At 40.0% G+C, this 20,741-nt stretch overlaps 1 protein-coding gene across 1 annotated transcript; it reads right to left on the bottom strand.

The window, feature by feature from the left end:
* Positions 1-7,494: 7,494 nt before the first annotated feature.
* On the bottom strand, positions 7,495-17,846 carry LOC124017348 (butyrophilin subfamily 2 member A1-like). The gene is made up of 12 exons (XM_046332601.1): positions 17,053-17,846; positions 16,843-16,911; positions 13,001-13,351; positions 12,578-12,859; positions 12,070-12,183; positions 9,748-9,768; positions 9,515-9,535; positions 8,736-8,756; positions 8,469-8,489; positions 8,047-8,067; positions 7,780-7,800; positions 7,495-7,544 (listed from the first exon to the last, which is right to left on the bottom strand). Exons 2-12 carry the CDS (start codon positions 16,907-16,909, stop codon positions 7,495-7,497), a joined length of 990 nt encoding a protein of 329 aa, XP_046188557.1. The 5' UTR covers positions 16,910-16,911; positions 17,053-17,846.
* Positions 17,847-20,741: the final 2,895 nt, after the last annotated feature.

The raw sequence follows: 20,741 nt of genomic DNA, 5'->3' as shown, positions 1-20,741 counted from the left end.
GTATTACATACTGTGTAGCTGGTCTTATACATATCCATTATTTAACTGTATGTATTACGTACTGTGTAGCTGGTCTTATATATATCATTATTTAACTGTATGTATTACATACTGTGTAGCTGGTCTTATACATATCCATTATTTAACTGTATGTATTACATACTGTGTAGCTGGTCTTATACATATCCATTATTTAACTGTATGTATTACGTACTGTGTAGCTGGTCTTATACATATCCATTATTTAACTGTATGTATTACGTACTGTGTAGCTGGTCTTATACATATCCATTATTTAACTGTATGTATTACGTACTGTGTAGCTGGTCTTATACATATCTATTATTTAACTGTATGTATTACGTACTGTGTAGCTGGTCTTATACATATCCATTATTTAACTGTATGTATTACATACTGTGTAGCTGGTCTTATACATATCCATTATTTAACTGTATGTATTACGTACTGTGTAGCTGGTCTTATACATATCCATTATTTAACTGTATGTATTACGTACTGTGTAGCTGGTCTTATACATATCTATTATTTAACTGTATGTATTACGTACTGTGTAGCTGGTCTTATACATATCCATTATTTAACTGTATGTATTACATACTGTGTAGCTGGTCTTATACATATCCATTATTTAACTGTATGTATTACATACTGTGTAGCTGGTCTTATACATATCCATTATTTAACTGTATGTATTACATACTGTGTAGCTGGTCTTATACATATCCATTATTTAACTGTATGTATTACATACTGTGTAGCTGGTCTTATACATATCCATTATTTAACTGTATGTATTACATACTGTGTAGCTGGTCTTATCCTTGTCATGATTGTTATAGCGTTGTCAGTTGGACTGGAAATCCATAGTTTTTCATTAAACATTTAATTCTAGGCGTTCACTGCCCCAATTTTTTTTAAATCAGCTGTACAATGATGGGTGATGATGCTCCTTCACACAACAATTCCTTTGGCAGAGGTCACCTAAAATGCTACTTTAATAAACTACAGATTTCAGCAAACAAAGAAAGGCACACAATTACACAGGACAAACAGGTTCACGGTAAGAGTTTAAGAATGGACATTTTTACAAGTATCGACTGATAGTCGGAGGTACAGTCCACAGCCACTCATCACCACTCAACTCCATTGACAAAGCTAACATTTATAAGCCATCATATACAGTAGGTAACAAAGCCTTAATACTTACCAGTGACTGTGTTAGAAGTGACTGATGCTATTGAAGCTCTGTGACTGTTTGATTTGAGCTATTCACTGTGAATAAAGGGGAGAAAAGTGTGCTTGTTCTTCCGTTTTGGTTCTGTTCTGTGTGTTGAATGAATTTGTGGAACTTGTAAGCTTGGAATCGATCGCTCATGTAGCTTGGAATCGTGTGTGTCTTTTGTTGTTGGATTTGCGCGCTGAGACAAGAACACATTGTGGAGCGGCAAAAAGAGGACGCTTTGCTTATTGGCTGCTGTGTCTGAGTTGTGATGACTTCATTTTTGGCTCATTCATTAACCTATGCCGTGCTAAAATGTGTTCATACCGTGCTGATGGTTGCAAATCAATGGAATTGAATGGGATTTGATGTTCAGTGCTCTTACCTGCCTTTCCAATGGATCCAATGGAAACATTGCAAAACTTTTAAAATGATCGAGAAGTGCTAAGTTGGGTGCACTTACTAAAAGATAAATGAGATCACACAACTTATGGGAGATGATGGAAATGTTGAAATCTTTGCTGACACAAAGATTACTCAAAGTTGGTTAAGTTGGTGCCTGATCTCAATGAGTCCATAAAGGCTTTGTTATCTGCTGAGAAGGCAAGTGTAATGTTGAACATTATGGCCCAAACGCAGCAACACTGGATCGTTTTGCAACCATTTTGGACACATGGATGGAAGAAGCACAGTAATAAACAATGGCTAAAAAAAACTGATGAGGAGGTCCAGCCAAGTTTCTCCAATGTCTCATCAGAACATGTAAATAGATCACAACACAGCAGGCACTCATGACAATCCATCACATCTTCTACCAGGCTCTATTTGAAGGCTGAAAGGGAAGCCTTACTGGTTAAAGCTGAAGCATTGAATAGTAAACAAGCACTGGAGAAACAGGAGGCTCAACTCAAGGCACAAAAGAAATGTTTGGAGCTTGAAGCTGAAATATTGGCTAACAGTGCTAAGATGAATGTATTCCAAGTGTAGGAAGCCACTCAAGGAATGGGGGGAAACAATCAGATGATTTAATTAACGATGCCTGAATGCAATGGGAAGGTCTGAAGATACCATGGGGAAGGTTACTCAAAGCAAAATGGTGCCCACCACCACTCAGGTTGTCACATACCACACAGTCACACATCATGGCTGACCTGGGATCCCCATTGTTCACCATGTCTGTTCATACTGCACAGGGCCAGGGTCAATATACTGTGTTATAACTAAGGACTACCACCACATACAGCACTGTTCATCATAGGTCAACTCACACACAGTAGAGCCTGTTGTAAGACCAAAAGAGGCAGCTGTAACTTCCAACGAGGGGAGGAAGGCCTTTCAACCCAGACCAGAGTGGAGCTGACAACATGGGCAGTATTGTCAACATTCTGCTACACCAAAATGCTATCACTGAAATTCTGGTAAGGTAACAAAATTTTGTCCTAATTACCACCTCTTAGTGTACCACTGGGTGACCCACTAGACTACATATATTTGTACCCGTGTTTAAGGGTGAACCACTAGACTACAGGTTCTGTGTGCATGGCTTTGAACATGCTATCGAAGACCGGGCGAGAACAGCAAAGACAGGCTGTACCTTTTGGAGAAATTCACCATGGGGCAACTCAAATCAAATCTTGGCTCAGCTCCTTTGTCTTACTGACGTTGAGGGAGAGGTTGTTGTCCTGTCATCACACTGCCAGGTATCTGACCTCCTCCCCAAGGCTGTCTCATTGTTTTCAGTGATCAGGCCTACCACCGTCTGCAAACTTAATGATGGTGTTGGAGTTCTAAGTGGCCATGCAGTCATGGGTGAACAGGGAGTACCCGAGAGGACTAAGTACGCACCCCTGAGGGGCCCCCATGTTGAGGGTCAGCATGGCGGATGTATTGTTGTCTACCCTCACCACCTTGGGTCGACCCATCAGCAAGTCCAGGATACAGTTGCGGAGAGAGGTGTTCAGTCCCAGGGTCCTTAGCTTAGTGATGAACTTGGAGGGCACAATGGTGTTGAATGCTGAGCTGTAGTCAATGAACAGCATTCTCACGTAGGTGTTCCTTTTGTCCAGGCGGGAAAGGGTAGTGTAGAGTGCAATAGAGATTGTGTAATCTGTGGATCTGTTGGGGTGGTATGTGAATTGGGGTGGGTCCAGGGTGTCTTGAATGATGGTGTTGATGTGAGCCATGATCAGCCTTTCAAAGCATTTCAAGGATATTGATGTGAGTGCTAAGCGGCAATAGTCATTTAGACAGGTTACCTAGGTGTTGTTGGACACAGGGACTATGGTGGTCTGCTTGAAATATGTTGGTATTACAGACTGGGTCAGGGAAAGGTTGAAAATGTCAGTAAAGACACTTGCCAGCTGGTCAGTGCATGCTCTGAGTACGAGTCCTGCAAATCCGTCTGACCCTGCGGCTTTGTGAGTGAAGAACCTGTTTAAAGGTCTCACACACATTGGCTACCGAGAGCGTGGTCACACAGCCGCCCGGAACTCATGGTTTAGTGTTTCTTCCCTCGACCGGAGCGTAGACGGCATTTAGCTCATCTGCTAGGCTCGTGTCACTGGGCAGCTTGTGGCTGCGTTTCCCTTTCTAATCTGTGATAGTTTGCGAGACCTGCTACATCCGACAAGTGTCAGAGCTTGTGCAGTAGGATTTGATCTTACTCCTGTATTGATGCTTTGCCTGTTTGATGATTCATCGGAGGGAATAACATGATTTATTCTAAGCGTCTGGGTTTGTGTCCTGCTCCTTGAAAGCGGCAGCCTTCTGCTCAGTGCGGATGCTGCCTGTAATCCATGGCTTCTGGTTGGGACATGTATGTACAGCCACTGTGGGAACGATGTCATCGATGCACTTTAATGAAGCAGGTGACTGATGTGGTAAACTCCTCACCACTTCCGAATTGAGCGTTTCACTGGTACTTCCTGGTTGAGTTTTTACTTGTAAACAGGATTAAGGAGGATAGTTATGGTCAGATTAGCCAGAGATCTAGTCCACATTTACCAACATATGGAGGCTGACAGAGGGTATGCAGAGGCCAAAAGCAGAAAAATGAATCCATGCTTTTGTCACTTCTAGGTTAGACTACTGCAATGCTCTACTTTCCCGCTACCCGGATAAAGCACTAAATAAACTTCAGTTAGTGCTAAATACGGCTGCTAGAATCCTGACTAGAACCAAAAAATGTGATCATATTACTCCAGTGCTAGCCTCCCTACACTGGCTTCCTGTCAAGGCAAGGGCTGATTTCAAGGTTTTACTGCTAACCTACAAAGCATTACATGGGTTTGCTCCTACCTATCTCTCTGATTTGGTCCTGATTTGGTCCTGCCATACATACCTAGAGCTCCATTTTTATGGAATGGTCTGCCTACCCATGTGAGAGACGCAAACTCGGTCTCAACCTTTAAGTCTTTACTGAAGACTCAACTCTTCAGTGGGTCATATGATTGACTGTAGTCTGGCCCAGGAGCGTGAAGGTGAACGGAAAGGCTCTGGAGCAACGAACCGCCCTTGCTGTCTCTGCCTGGCCGGTTCCCCTCTTTCCACTGGGATTCTCTGCCTCTAACCCTATTACAGGGGATGAGTCACTGGCTTACTAGGGCTCTTTCATACTGTCCCTAGGAGGGGTGCGCCACTTGAGTGGGTTGAGTCACTGATGTGATCTTCCTGTCTGGGTTGGCGCCCCCCCTTGGGTTGTGCTGTGGCGGAAATCTTTGTGGGCTATACTCGGCCTCGTCTCAAGATGGTAAGTTGGTGGTTGAAGATATCCCTCTAGTGGTGTGGGGGCTGTGCTTTGGCAAAGTGGGTGGAGTTATATCCTTCCTGTTTGGCCCTGTCCGGGGGTGACATCGGATGGGGCCACAGTGTCTCCTGACCCCTCCTATCTCAGCCTCCAGTATTTATGCTGCAGTAGTTTATGTGTCGGGGGGCTAGGGTCAGTCTGATATATCTGGAGTAATTCTCCTGTCCTATCCGGTGTCCTGTGTGAATTTAAGTATGCTCTCTCTAATCTCTCTTTTTCTCTCTTTCTTTCTCTCTCTCGGAGGACCTGAGCTCTAGGACTACCTGACATGATGACTCCTTGCTGTCCCCAGTCCACCTGGCCGTGCTGCTGCTCCAGTTTCAACTGTTCTGCCTGTGATTATTATTATTTGACCATGCTGGTCATTTATGAACATTTGAACATCTTGGCCATGTTCTGTTATAATCTCCACCCGGCACAGCCAGAAGAGGACTGGTCACCCCACATAGCCTGGTTTCTTCCTAGGTTTTGGCCTTTCTAGGGAGTTTTTCCTAGCCACTGTGCTTCTACACCTGCATTGCTTGCTGTTTGGGGTTTTAGGCTGGGTTTCTGTACAGCACTTTGAGATATCAGCTGATGTACGAAGGGCTATATAAATAAATGTGATTTGATTGGCAGGACAGGTCTTCATATAACACAAAGACACAGGGAGTAGCTGTGTTGATTAATCAGAATTTACCCTTCTGTGTAACGAAAATAAATATTGATCTACTGGGACGTTATATAGTGGTCCATGGCAGAATGTATTCTGAATCTTGGACCTTGCTTAATGTATATGCACCCAATTATGATTATCATATTTTTATTCAAGAAATATAACCCAAGGTAACGGAATTTCAGGGAACACTCTTAGTTTGGGGCAACTTGATTTTTTGTCTGGATCAGATTCTGAATACATCCTCCACTAAAGCAACCTCATTGACTAAGTCAGCCAAATGCACTCTATCATTTATGAAAGACTTACATTTGAAAGACACATGGAGATAGCTCCACCCCCAAGACGGGGATTACTCATTCTACTCCTACCTGCACTCTAATACCTGGATTGATGATCTTTCTCCTATTAGCACAGGTAACCCATAGAGTTGTGTAAATTGAGTATTTATCCAGAACTAGCTCAGATCATTCTCCCCTCACACGTTCTGTTTGGATGCCAGATGGAGTTCAAGGGACATATAGATGGAGCTTAAACCCAACTCTTTTAAAAAAAGCAGAATTTTGTCAACTTATCAAAGAACAAATTAAGTTTCAATGAAAGAAACTGTCCTGCACTGCTGAATTGAATGAATGAATGAAATCCTATTACTACAAAAATAACACCAAAAATCTGTCTCTAAAGAAACATTCCGCTCATTGGTGTATAAAACTCATGGTTCCACCATTAGGGTGCCAGGACAGAGAGAGCTTGGACTGGACTGAGCGAGAGCTGCCCTCCCAGGGGTGGAAGGGCCAAGAGACCAGAGGTGGGAGAACGGGGTGTAGGGTTTGCTCATAGCCTGAAAGAAGGGAGGGGCAGTTCTTCTTGCTGCTACGTAGGCAAGCACCATGATCTTGTAGTGGACGCAAGATTTGACTGGAAGCCAGTGGATTGTGCAAAGGAGGGGTTGACATGAGAGAACTTGGGAAGGTTGAAAACCAGGCGGGCTGTAGCATTCTGGATAAATTGCAGGGGTTTCATGGCACAAGCAGAGAGCCCAGCCAACAGAGATTTCTATTAGTCAAGAATGGAGATGACAAGTGCCTGGATTAGGACCTGTGCTGCTTCCTGTGTGAGGTATGGTCATATGGATGTTGTAGAGCATGAACCTGCGGTAGCGAGACGCTGCTTTGATGTTTTCAGAGAACGACAGGTTGTTGTCTAGGTTCACGCCAAGGTTCTTTGCACTCTGGGTGTGCGACACTGTGGAGTTGTCAATTGTGATGGAGAGGTGTGATGATATGAATGAGCCAAGTGACTTGGTGTATAGAGAGAAGAGGAGAGAAACTAGAACAGAACCCTGGGTGACACCAGTAGTGAGAGAACATGGTGCAGACCCAGATGCTCTCTACTGATGGTTCCCAGTGTCGAAGGCAGTGGATAGATCTGGGAGGATGAGAATAGATGAGAGAGAGTCTGCTTTGTCAGTACGGAGAGCCTCCGTGGCACAAAGAAGAACAGTCTCGGTTGAGTGACCCGGCCTGAAGCCTGACTGGTTAGGGTCAAGAAGATTGTTCTGAGAGCAATAACGAGAGAGTTAATCAGAGATAGCACGCTCAATTATTTTGGAAAGAAAAGAAAGGGGTACAGGTCTATAGATTGATGTCAGATGAGTCAAGTGTTGGAGTCAACATGGACTGGTATCCCTTGGGAATGCTTTCAACACCTTGTAAAGTCCATCCCCTAACAAATTGGGGCAAAAGGGGTTGCAACACAATATTAGGAAGGTGTTCCTAATGGTTTGTACTCTCAGCGTATGTCAGACTTGTTCTGGAAGAGGTGGACCAAAGAGTATCTTCCTGAGTTGCAGGAGTAACAAAAATTAACACGAGACGAAAATGTGTCTCTGGGGACATGGTTCTCAGCAATATGACTCTTATCTCTGTACAAAGTGTTGATGGGGTTAAAGGTTTCAAACTGTCTGTTCATCACGTACCTGTGGCCTCAAGGTAAGTTTTGAATTGGATTACGAATAGCCTTTATAAAATGGTTCACATAATTCTTGCAAAGAGATGATCTGAGGACACTACTTACCCTTCTCCTTCCTGAGGTCATCTGTAAACATGTAGAGTAGATGAAAGACAGTGAGAACATTATTAACATGAACACTAGAAGATGTAGTCTCTCTCTCTGGGACTCCTTGTCTCATATCAATGTTCCAACATCAGAACTAACATCTTCAATGAGCTCAAAATAACCTTCTTAAAACGTTTTCGTACTTGAAGTCGGTAAATTAAAGAAAATGTTACTTTTGTGGTTCTAATAACATTATCAAAGTGATGATTTGAAGACAGTACTTACCTCGATTCTCAGTGAGGTAATCTGTAAACATATAGAGTAGATGGAAGACATCATTAACATCATTAACATGAACATTAGAAGATGTAGTCTGTCTCTGGGACTCCTTGGTCAGGATTCAATCCAATGTGCACTATACAGCAGGGCACTTCACAGCTGACAATGCAGGTTTTTAAAGGCATTTTCCACTGGCCTTCATTTCACATTCATGGTCAACACTGCACATGTCGACTCAAGTGTAAAATACCTTTAAAAGTCTGTTATAGTGTGCTGTGTCATAATGCGTCTTGAAATGAATCCCGGCCCTTGTCTCATACCACTGTTCCAACATCAGAAGGAACATCTTCAATGTGCTCAGCCACAAAAAAAGACTTAACATGCTTCACATAATTGTAGTAAAGTGAAGATCTGAAGACACTACTTACATTTCTGCTCCCAGAGTTCATCTGTAAATATGTAGAGTAGATGGAAGACAGTGAGAACATTATTAACATGAACACTAGAAGATGTAGTCTCTCTCTCTGGGACTCCTTGTCTCATACCAATGTTCCAACATCAGAACTAACATCTTCAATGAGCTCAAAATAACCTTCTTAAAACGTTTTCGTACTTGAAGTCGGTAAATTAAAGAAAATGTAACTTTTGTGGTTCAAATAATGTTATCGAAGTGATGATCTGAAGACACTACTTACAATTCTGGTTACAGAGGTCACCTGTAAACATGTAGAGCAGATGGAAGACAGTGAGAATATCATTAACATGAACACTAGAAGATGTAGTCTCTCTCTCTGGGACTCCTTGGTCGGGATTCAATCCAATGTGTGATAAACGGCAGGGCACTTCACATCTAACAGTGCACTTTTTAAAGGCATTTTCCACCGGCCTTCACAGAGATCACATTCATGGTAAACACTGCACATGTCGACTCAAGTGTAAAATACCTTTAAAAGTCTGTTATAGTGTGTGGTGTTATAATGCGTCTTGAGTTGAATCCCGGCCTTTGTCTCATACCACTGTTCTAACATCAGAAGGAACATCTGGGGTCAATCAGAAGTTGAAACGATAACAAAACATGATCCACTGTTGTTTTGGTAAAAAGCTGAGGGACGGGTTGGAGAAATAATATCACTCTCAAATTCATAGAACTATGGATGTAAGGACTGACCATCCATTATACTGTATATACATTATAGTTTTAAATATGTTTTGAGGCTATATAGTGTCTGCTTGCATTTACTTTGTTTACAAACATTGAGATAAAACAAGGTTATATTTTGGGTTCTGATGGGGTACAACAATTAAACTAAGCTCTTTAATCATTTATAAATTATATTCTTCAAGAATCAGTGGGTACATATAATTAATTTATAAATCAAAAAATGGATGTAGCAACTACCGATTATGCCTTTGTGCTAAAAAAAACAGTGTTTAATTAAATTTAGCAAAGAGATGATCTGAAGACACTACTTACCCTTCTCCTTCCTGAGGTCATCTGTAAACATGTAGAGTAGATGGAAGACAGTGAGAACATTATTAACATGAACACTAGAAGATGTTGTCTCTCTCTCTGGGACTCCTTGTCTCATATCAATGATCTAACATCAGATAAAACTCAGGGAACATTAATATGTACAACATGAAGTGTTCTACTTCACTAGAAGTTACATCTTAGTATTTAAAGTATTATTTAAAAATACTACTTACTCCTCTCCTTCTTGATGTCAACTGTAAATATGTAGAGTAGATGGAAGACAGTGAGAACATCATTGACATGAACACTAGAAGATGTAGTCTCTCTCTCTGGGACTCCTTGTCTCATATCACTTCTCTAACGTCACAAATCCTAATTGAGTTCCACCACCTAAATGAGTCCAGCGTACCTCTGTGAGACAACCAGCGTACCTCTGTGAGACAACTACCTCTGTGAGACAACCAGCGTACCTCTGTGAGACAACCAGCGTACCTCTGTGAGACAACCAGCGTACCTCTGTGAGACAACTACCTCTGTGAGACAACCAGCGTACCTCTGTGAGTCAATTACCTCTGTGAGACAACTACCTCTGAGAGACAACCAGTGTACCTCTGTGAGACAACCAGCGTACCTCTGTGAGACAACTACCTCTGTGAGACAACCTCTGTGAGTCAACTACCTCTGTGAGACAACCAGCGTACCTCTGTGAGACAACCAGCGTACCTCTGAGAGACAACCAGCGTACCTCTGAGAGACAACCAGCGTACCTCTGAGAGACAACCAGCGTACCTCTGAGAGACAACCAGCGTACCTCTGAGAGACAACCAGCGTAACTCTGAGAGACAACCAGCGTACCTCTGAGAGACAACCAGCGTACCTCTGAGAGACAACCAGCGTACCTCTGAGAGACAACCAGCGTACCTCTGAGAGACAACCAGCGTACCTCTGAGAGACAACCAGCGTACCTCTGAGAGACAACCAGCGTACCTCTGAGAGACAACCAGCGTACCTCTGAGAGACAACCAGCGTACCTCTGAGAGACAACCAGCGTACCTCTGAGAGACAACCAGCGTACCTCTGTGAGACAACCAGCGTACCTCTGAAAGACAACTACCCCTGTGAGACAACCAGCGTACCTCTGTGAGACAACCAGCATACCTCTGTGAGACAACCAGCATACCTCTGTGAGACAACTACCTCTGTGAGACAACTACCTCTGTGAGACAACTACCTCTGTGAGACAACTACCTCTGTGAGACAAATATATTCTACCCTACCACCACTTCTTAATTTCATTCATTAAATGTGACTGGTCAATCAGTGATCCAGGTGTATCAGAGACGACCCCTCTCTAGTCTAGTGGTCCTCTACAGTCTCAACACATCCTGTTCTAGAACATCAACATTAATGTGACTGGTCAATCAGTGATCCAGGTGTATCAGAGACGACCTCTCTCTAGTCTAGTGGTCCTCCACAGTCTCAACACATCCTGTTCTAGAACATCAACATTAATGTGACAGGTCCATCAGTGATCCAGGTGTATCAGAGACTACCTCTCTCTAGTTTAGTGGTCCTCCACAGTCTCAACACATCCTGTTCTAGAACATCAACATTAATGTGACTGGTCCACCAGTGATCCAGGTGTATCAGAGACTACCTCTCTGAACTCTGACAGAATCACCTGCAGGTTAAAATCAGTCCTCAGTGTTAACATGTTATTCACCTGCAGGTTAAAATCAGTCAGTGTTAACATGTTAATCACCTGCAGATTAAAATCAGTCAGTGTTAACATGTTAATCACCTGCAGATTAAAATCAGTCCTCAGTGTTAACATGTTAATCACCTGATGGTTAAAATCAGTCATCAGTGTTAACATGTTAATCACCTGCAGGTTAAAATCAGTCCTCAGTGTTAACATGTTAATCACCTGATGGTTAAAATCAGTCATCAGTGTTAACATGTTAATCACCTGCAGGTTAAAATCAGTCCTCAGTGTTAACATGTTAATCACCTGATGGTTAAAATCAGTCATCAGTGTTAACATGTTAATCACCTGATGGTTAAAATCAGTCCTCAGTGTTAACATGTTAATCACCTGATGGTTAAAATCAGTCATCAGTGTTAACATGTTAATCACCTGATGGTTAAAATCAGTCATCAGTGTTAACATGTTAATCACCTGATGGTTAAAATCAGTCATCAGTGTTAACATGTTAATCACCTGATGGTTAAAATCAGTCATCAGTGTTAACATGTTAATCACCTGATGGTTAAAATCAGTCCTCAGTGTTAACATGTTAATCACCTGATGGTTAAAATCAGTCCTCAGTGTCAACATGTTAATCACCTGCAGGTTAAAATCAGTCATCAGTGTTAACATGTTAATCACCTGATGGTTAAAATCAGTCCTCAGTGTTAACATGTTAATCACCTGCAGGTGTAGTATATTATCCTGTATCCATAGAATACAACCACTGTGAATGTGTTGAGGTTGAAAAAATACATTGCAGACATTTTTTTCTAACAATTAAACATTCATATAATCTGTCCATTACCTTTCTTATTACATATGCAGTAGACAGCCAGAGATAACCCAATCACAGTGATGGCTCCCAGACAGCATAACAAAATGAAGGTCATTCTCCATGGGGTTGAATAAAACAACTCACCTAAAACACACACATCAACGACAGGGTTGGGTACTAATACTACCACACATCAACAACAGGGTTGGGTACTAATACTACCACACATCAACAACAGGGTTGGGTATTAATACTACCACACATCAACAACAGGGTTGGGTACTAATACTACCACACATCAACAACAGGGTTGGGTACTAATACTACCACACATCAACAACAGGGTTGGGTATTAATACTACCACACATCAACAACAGGGTTGGGTACTAATGCTACCACACAGCAGTGGATTGTCTCATAATAAACACTAATATTTTGTATTGTCGTCTCAAAGCCTTTGGTTAAAACATATACTTTACAATAACACATCAATATCTCCAGTGTTTCATGTCTAAATAATAATATGTTGTTACTCACTAGGAAGGTGAATCTCTGTCTCCATCTTCTCATTGATCCGGCTCTGTTGGACTCTGCAGGTAAAGTGGTTGGTGTCAGTCTCCTGGACAATGACATGTCGTTTGACTGTGTAGAATCCATCTAAGTCTCTGTGTGTCTCAGGAGGACCAGCAGAGAGATGGACTCCTTTACTGTCCAGCCACACCAGCTCAGGCTCAGGGTGCCAGCCTTCTGTTTCACACAGCAGACCCATCCCTCCCTCTCTGTGTCCCATAATGGACACCACTGGCTTGGATCCTACAGCTACAGACACACAGACAGACTGATGTTAACTGGTGACAGGCTGTGAACATAGACACATACTGTGTCCAGTAATATGAAGGAAAGAGGTGATGTCATTGTACTGTAGTTAGATTATTACATAAACATGAAAATAAACCTCACCTTTAACGAGGACTTGAACAGTGGAATCATCATACCAGCTCTTTGACTGAATTAAACATTTGTAATGTCCCTCATCAGTGCCTTGTACCCTGGTCAGTTTTAAAGAGGTGTTTCCCCTCCAGAGTTCCTCTTCAAACAGTGAAGTTCTTCCTCTATAGTAGGGAATCTGATCATCTCGTATGATTCTGTGGTTTTGGTAACGAAAGACACGACCGTCTAAGAAGTCCAGGTTCAGCCAGTCCACTGTCATGTCCTCAGCACTGATGTTGGGTTTGAGGTAACAGGGCAGAATGATGTCATCACCAGCTACGGCAACAATGGAATCAGTTGGACCAAGAACCTCAAACCTCTCTGAAGAGAACAGACATATTAACAGTTTCAATAGTTTACAGTGGATTCCTCTCTCATCTGCACTGATCTGAAATACACTGTAGTATATATAGTAGTACTAGACACTGTAGTATATATAGTAGTACTAGACACTGTAGTATATATAGTAGTACTAGACACTGTATTATATATAGTAGTACTAGACACTGTAGTATATATAGTAGTACTAGACACTGTATTATATATAGTAGTACTATACACTGTAGTATATATAGTAGTACTAGACACTGTATTATATATAGTAGTACTATACACTGTAGTATATATAGTAGTACTAGACACTGTATTATATATAGTAGTACTAGACACTGTAGTATATATAGTAGTTCTAGACACTGTAGTATATATAGTAGTACTATACACTGTAGTATATATAGTAGTACTAGACACTGTAGTATATATAGTAGTACTAGACACTGTATTATATATAGTAGTTCTAGACACTGTAGTATATATAGTAGTACTATACACTGTAGGATATATAGTAGTACTAGACACTGTAGTATATATAGTAGTACTATACACTGTAGTATATATAGTAGTACTATACACTGTAGTATATATAGTAGTACTAGACACTGTAGTATATATAGTAGTAGTAGACACTGTAGGATATATAGTAGTACTATACACTGTAGTATATATAGTAGTACTATACACTGTAGTATATATAGTAGTTCTAGACACTGTAGTATATATAGTAGTACTATACACTGCAGGATATATAGCAGTACAATAGGGTGGAGGCCTACAGAAGAGTTGGATTCACCATTAGTTTAGTTTTTACATCAGTGCAGAGGAAGGAAAGGAGACGAGGAGAGGAATCCACCTTAGGTTATGCACCTTAACACTACACAAGCAACTAAATATCACACACACACACACACATACACATACACATACACACACACACACACATACACATACACACACACACAATCACACACACACACATACACATACACACACACACAATCACACACACACACACACACACACACACACACACACACACACACACACACACACACACACACACACACACACACACACACACACACACACACACACACACACACACACACACACACACACACACACGCAACCGATGTGTCAGATTTGTTTTAAACGTTAAGGAAAAAGCCTAACATTGCAATAATCTGAGACGGCGCTCAGACGTAACCGCCATGTTGGAGTCAACTTTCAGAATTTCACTTCTTGTTTGGAAGATTGCCTGCCCTGTTTTGTATTTTTTTTATTTCACCTTTATTTAACCAGGTAGGCTAGTTGAGAACACCTTTATTTAACCAGGTAGGCTAGTTGAGAACACCTTTCTTTAACCAGGTAGGCTAGTTGAGAACACCTTTATTTAAACTAGGCAAGTCAGTGAAAACTTGTTGAGGATAGGGGGCATTATTTTCACTTTGGATGAATTGCGTGCCCATAGTGAACTGCCTCCTACTCTGTCCCATATGCTAATATATGCATATTATTATAACTATTGGATAGAAAACACTCTGAAGTTTCTAAAACTGTTTGAATTATGTCTGTGAGTATAACAGAACTCATAGGTTATCTCAGTTCACTGGTCACGATGGCAACACCCACCCGAAGCACGCGCTCCAGCAGGTGTATCCCACTGATCATCCCTAAAGCCAACACCTCATTTGGCTGCCTTTCGTTCCAGTTCTCTGCTGCCTGTAACTGGAACGAATTGCAAAATCGCTGAAGTTGGAGACTTTTAACTCCCTCACCAACTTCAAACATCTGCTATCTGAGCAGCTAACCGATCGCTGCAGCTGTACATAGTCTATCGGTAAATAGCCCACCCAATTTTACCTACCTCTTCCCCATACTGTTTATATTTACTTACTTTTCTGCTCTTTTGCACACCAATATCTCTACCTGTACACGACCATCTGATCATTTATCACTCCAGTGTTAATCTGCAAAATTTTAATTATTCGCCTACCTCCTCATGCCTTTTGCACACAATGTATATAGACTCTCTTTTTTTCTACTGTGTTATTGACTTGTTAATTGTTTACTCCATGTGTAACTCTGTGTTGTCTGTTCACGCTGCTATGCTTTATCTTGGCCAGGTCGCAGTTGCAAATGAGAACTTGTTCTCAACTAGCCTACCTGGTTAAATAAAGGTCAAATGAACTCTGATACACCTCTATCACTGATGGGCCAGTCACATTTCATTCATTAAATTAAGAAGTGGTGGGAGGGTAGAATATCTTCATTGGAGAAGTTGTCTCACAGAGGAACACGGGACTCATTTAGGTGGTGGAACTCAAATAGGATTTGTGCCGTTGGAGAAGTGATATGAGACAAGGAGTCTCAGAGAGAGACTACATCTTCTAGTGTTCATGTTAATGATGTTCTCACTGTCTTGCATCTACTCTACATGTTTACAGATGTCCTCAAGAAGGAAAGTGGTAAGTAGTGTCTTCAGATCATCACTTTGCAATAATTATTTGAAGCAGTTAAAGTATTTTTTGTAGCTGAGCACATTTTAAGATGTTCCATCTGATGTTGGAACAGTGGTATGAGACAAGGGCCGGGATTCAACTCAAGGCGCATTATAACACCACACACTATAATAGACTTTTAAAGGTATTTTACACATGAATCGACATGTGCAGTGTTTACCATGAATGTGATATCTGTGATTGCTGGTGGAAAATGCCTTTAAAAAGTGCATTGTCAGCTGTGAAGTGCCCTGCGATATACTGCACATTGGATTGAATCCTGACCAAGGAGTCCCAGAGAGAGAGACAACATCTTCTAATGTTCATGTTAATGATGTTCTCACTGTCTTCCATCTACTCCACGTAGACAATTTACAGACAATTTCAAGGAGAGCTTCTGTAAGTACTGTCTTCAGATCATCACTTTGATAACATTATTAGAACCACAAAAGGAACATTTTCTTTAATTTACCGACTTCAAGTACAAAAACATTTTAAGGTTACTTTGAGGTCATTGAGCTCATACTCTACATGTTTACAGATGACCTCACTATGGAGCTAGGTAAGTAGTGTCTTAAGATCATCACTTTGCTAGAATAATTTGAAGCATTTTAAGTCTAGGAGAGGAATCCACCTTAGGTTATGCACCTTAACACTATACAAGCAACTAAAGACACAATGAGATAATATTAATCACACACACACCAGTGCAGATGAAGGAAAGGAGACTAGGAGAGGAAATCTCCTTAGGCCAGGCACCCTAAAGGGATCTCCACAGTTTACACCATGGAGCTGATGGACAATAGTAGTAAAACTATGTAGACAGAGGAGCAAAAGGACCTCATTCAGCTCTGTTTGATTAGACTGTGTAGAACCCTTAAGACCACAATAGTGACTAAAGACACAATGAGATCATATTAATCACACACAGAGGTATTAAAGGCAGTGAGATATTAAATGTGTATTCTACTGTACCAGAGCCTGCTGTGTGTAGGAGATGTAGAAGAATCACACACAGACAGTCTAGTTGAGTCATCTTCATTCCTGAAGACAATTAGATTCATCATAAATAGAAAGACTAACACAACTTGAAACCTGGAAAGCAATGCTGTAGCATTTATTATACAATAACAATGGATAATATAGTATAACACATTTCAATAGCAAACTAGCTGATCCATTTACCTGGTTGAATCGGTCCTATTGAGGCACTGCAGTCTGATAAATGTACTAGTGTTCTGTGATCAAACTGTTGTGATGTGATCAAACTACCTTCTTCTTTCTATTCCTTGGAACAAGAACCTGTTCAACTGCATCGCTGCACACAACTGTTGCATAGAGCTCAGAATCAGATAACATGGGTGTGAACTGTGGTGGTAAGTTTTGGTTGTGGATTCCAAGCCTGGCTGATGTGCAGACCACATGACATAGAGAGGTCTATAACCCAAGCAAAACACATTATAGTTTACTTAAATCTGTGCCACTCCATTTATACAGTATGATATGTTTATGTTAGGTTACATGACTAGACTAGATGTAACTTAGTAAACGTAAATCCAGAACACTTAAATTAGTATAAGTTACGTTTGATATGGTCACATAAGACAGATGGTTATTTAAGGCATAACTGAAAGGAGGTGGTTGGTCGAGGTGGAAGTATAACGTAAACATCTAGTGTAATGATCTAGTGGTAACGTGTTTGAATCTCAGCACAGACAAACACACGTTCACACTCATGTACCTCTTCTAAATCATTTCCATGTGAATGTACATTAACAGGAACAGCCAAGGAGAGCAAGGCTTTCAAACCTTTCTAGAGGCTCTTTAATGTCTTGTGTTTTTCCACAGGAAGTCCCTGACATTTTACAGTCCATAGTTTTCCTCCACAGATCTTATTATTCAGCACCTGTGAACTACAGGTCACATTCATTTCATATCTTTAGAATGTGATCTTATTATTCAGCACCAGTGAACTACAGGTCACATTAATTTCATATCTTTAGAATGTGATCTTATTATTCAGCACCAGTGAACTACAGGTCACATTCATTTCATATCTTTAGAATGTGATCTTATTATTCAAAATGGTGAAACTACAGGTCACATTCATTTCATATCTTTAGAATGTGATCTTATTATTCAGCACCAGTGAACTACAGGTCACATTCATTTAATATCTTTAGAATGTGATCTTATTATTCAGCACCAGTGAACTACAGGTCACATTCATTTCATATCTTTAGAATGTGATCTTATTATTCAGCACCAGTGAATTACAGGTCACATTCATTTCATATCTTTAGAATGTGATCTTATTATTCAGCACCAGTGAACTACAGGTCACATTCATTTCATATCTTTAGAATGTGATCTTATTATTCAGCACCAGTGAACTACAGGTCACATTCATTTCATATCTTTAGAATGTGATCTTATTATTCAGCACCAGTGAACTACAGGTCACATTCATTTCATATCTTTAGAATGTGATCTTATTATTCAGCACCAGTGAACTACAGGTCACATTCATTTAATATCTTTAGAATGTGATCTTATTATTCAGCACCAGTGAACTACAGGTCACATTCATTTCATATCTATAGAATGTGATCTTATTATTCAGCACCAGTGAACTACAGGTCACATTCATTTCATATCTTTAGAATGTGATCTTATTATTCAGCACAAGTGAACTACAGGTCACATTCATTTCATATCTTTAGAATGTGATCTTATTATTCAGCACCAGTGAACTACAGGTCACATTCATTTCATATCTTTAGAATGTGATCTTATTATTCAGCACCAGTGAACTACAGGTCACATTCATTTCATATCTTTAGAATGTGATCTTATTATTCAGCACCAGTGAACTACAGGTCACATTCATTTCATATCTTTAGAATGTGATCTTATTATTCAGCACCAGTGAACTACAGGTCACATTCATTTCATATCTTTAGAATGTGATCTTATTATTCAGCACCAGTGAACTACAGGTCACATTCATTTCATATCTTTAGAATGTGATCTTATTATTCAGCACCAGTGAACTACAGGTCACATTCATTTCATATCTTTAGAATGTGATCTTATTATTCAGCACCAGTGAACTACAGGTCACATTCATTTCATATCTTTAGAATGTGATCTTATTATTCAGCACCAGTGAACTACAGGTCACATTCATTTAATATCTTTAGAATGTGATCTTATTATTCAGCACCAGTGAACTACAGGTCACATTCATTTAATATCTTTAGAATGTGATCTTATTATTCAGCACCAGTGAACTACAGGTCACATTCATTTCATATCTATAGAATGTGATCTTATTATTCAGCACCAGTGAACTACAGGTCACATTCATTTCATATCTTTAGAATGTGATCTTATTATTCAGCACAAGTGAACTACAGGTCACATTCATTTCATATCTTTAGAATGTGATCTTATTATTCAGCACCAGTGAACTACAGGTCACATTCATTTCATATCTTTAGAATGTGATCTTATTATTCAGCACCAGTGAACTACAGGTCACATTCATTTCATATCTATAGAATGTGATCTTATTATTCAGCACCAGTGAACTACAGGTCACATTCATTTCATATCTTTAGAATGTGATCTTATTATTCAGCACAAGTGAACTACAGATCACATTCATTTCATATCTTTAGAATGTGATCTTATTATTCAGCACCAGTGAACTACAGGTCACATTCATTTCATATCTTTAGAATGTGATCTTATTATTCAGCACCAGTGAATTACAGGTCACATTCATTTCATATCTTTAGAATGTGATCTTATTATTCAGCACCAGTGAACTACAGGTCACATTCATTTCATATCTTTAGAATGTGATCTTATTATTCAGCACCAGTGAACTACAGGTCACATTCATTTCATATCTTTAGAATGTGATCTTATTATTCAGCACCAGTGAACTACAGGTCACATTCATTTCATATCTTTAGAATGTGATCTTATTATTCAGCACCAGTGAACTACAGGTCACATTCATTTCATATCTTTAGAATGTGATCTTATTATTCAGCACCAGTGAACTACAGGTCACATTCATTTCATATCTTTAGAATGTGATCTTATTATTCAGCACCAGTGAACTACAGGTCACATTCATTTCATATCTTTAGAATGTGATCTTATTATTCAGCACCAGTGAACTACAGGTCACATTCATTTCATATCTTTAGAATGTGATCTTATTATTCAGCACCAGTGAACTACAGGTCACATTCATTTCATATCTTTAGAATGTGATCTTATTATTCAGCACCAGTGAACTACAGGTCACATTCATTTCATATCTTTAGAATGTCATCTTATTATTCAGCACCAGTGAACTACAGGTCACATTCATTTCATATCTTTAGAATGTGATCTTATTATTCAGCACCAGTGAACTACAGGTCACATTCATTTCATATCTTTAGAATGTGATCTTATTATTCAGCACCAGTGAACTACAGGTCACATTCATTTCATATCTTTAGAATGTGATCTTATTATTCAGCACCAGTGAACTACAGGTCACATTCATTTCATATCTTTAGAATGTGATCTTATTATTCAGCACCAGTGAACTACAGGTCACATTCATTTCATATCTTTAGAATGTGATCTTATTATTCAGCACCAGTGAACTACAGGTCACATTCATTTCATATCTTTAGAATGTGATCTTATTATTCAGCACCAGTGAACTACAGGTCACATTAATTTCATATCTTTAGAATGTGATCTTATTATTCAGCACCAGTGAACTACAGGTCACATTCATTTCATATCTTTAGAATGTGATCTTATTATTCAGCACCAGTGAACTACAGGTCACATTCATTTCA

Source organism: Oncorhynchus gorbuscha, unplaced genomic scaffold (genome assembly GCF_021184085.1).
Source record: "Oncorhynchus gorbuscha isolate QuinsamMale2020 ecotype Even-year unplaced genomic scaffold, OgorEven_v1.0 Un_scaffold_1902, whole genome shotgun sequence".
In the NCBI taxonomy this organism is placed as follows: Eukaryota; Metazoa; Chordata; class Actinopteri; order Salmoniformes; family Salmonidae; genus Oncorhynchus; species Oncorhynchus gorbuscha.
This window is presented reverse-complemented; position numbering and strand designations above follow the sequence as displayed.

Bases quoted from the DNA above. Each gene is read 5' to 3' on its own strand.
- LOC124017348 (XM_046332601.1), bottom strand. From the start codon at position 16,909: ATGAAGATGACTCAACTAGACTGTCTGTGTGTGATTCTTCTACATCTC. The intron at 9,769-12,069 runs GTAATGGACAGA...ACATATTTACAG, and splicing joins CTGCATATGTAATAAGAAAG to TTGACATCAAGAAGGAGAGG. The intron at 8,490-8,735 runs GTAAGTAGTGTC...ACATATTTACAG, and splicing joins TGACCTCTGTAACCAGAATT to ATGAACTCTGGGAGCAGAAA.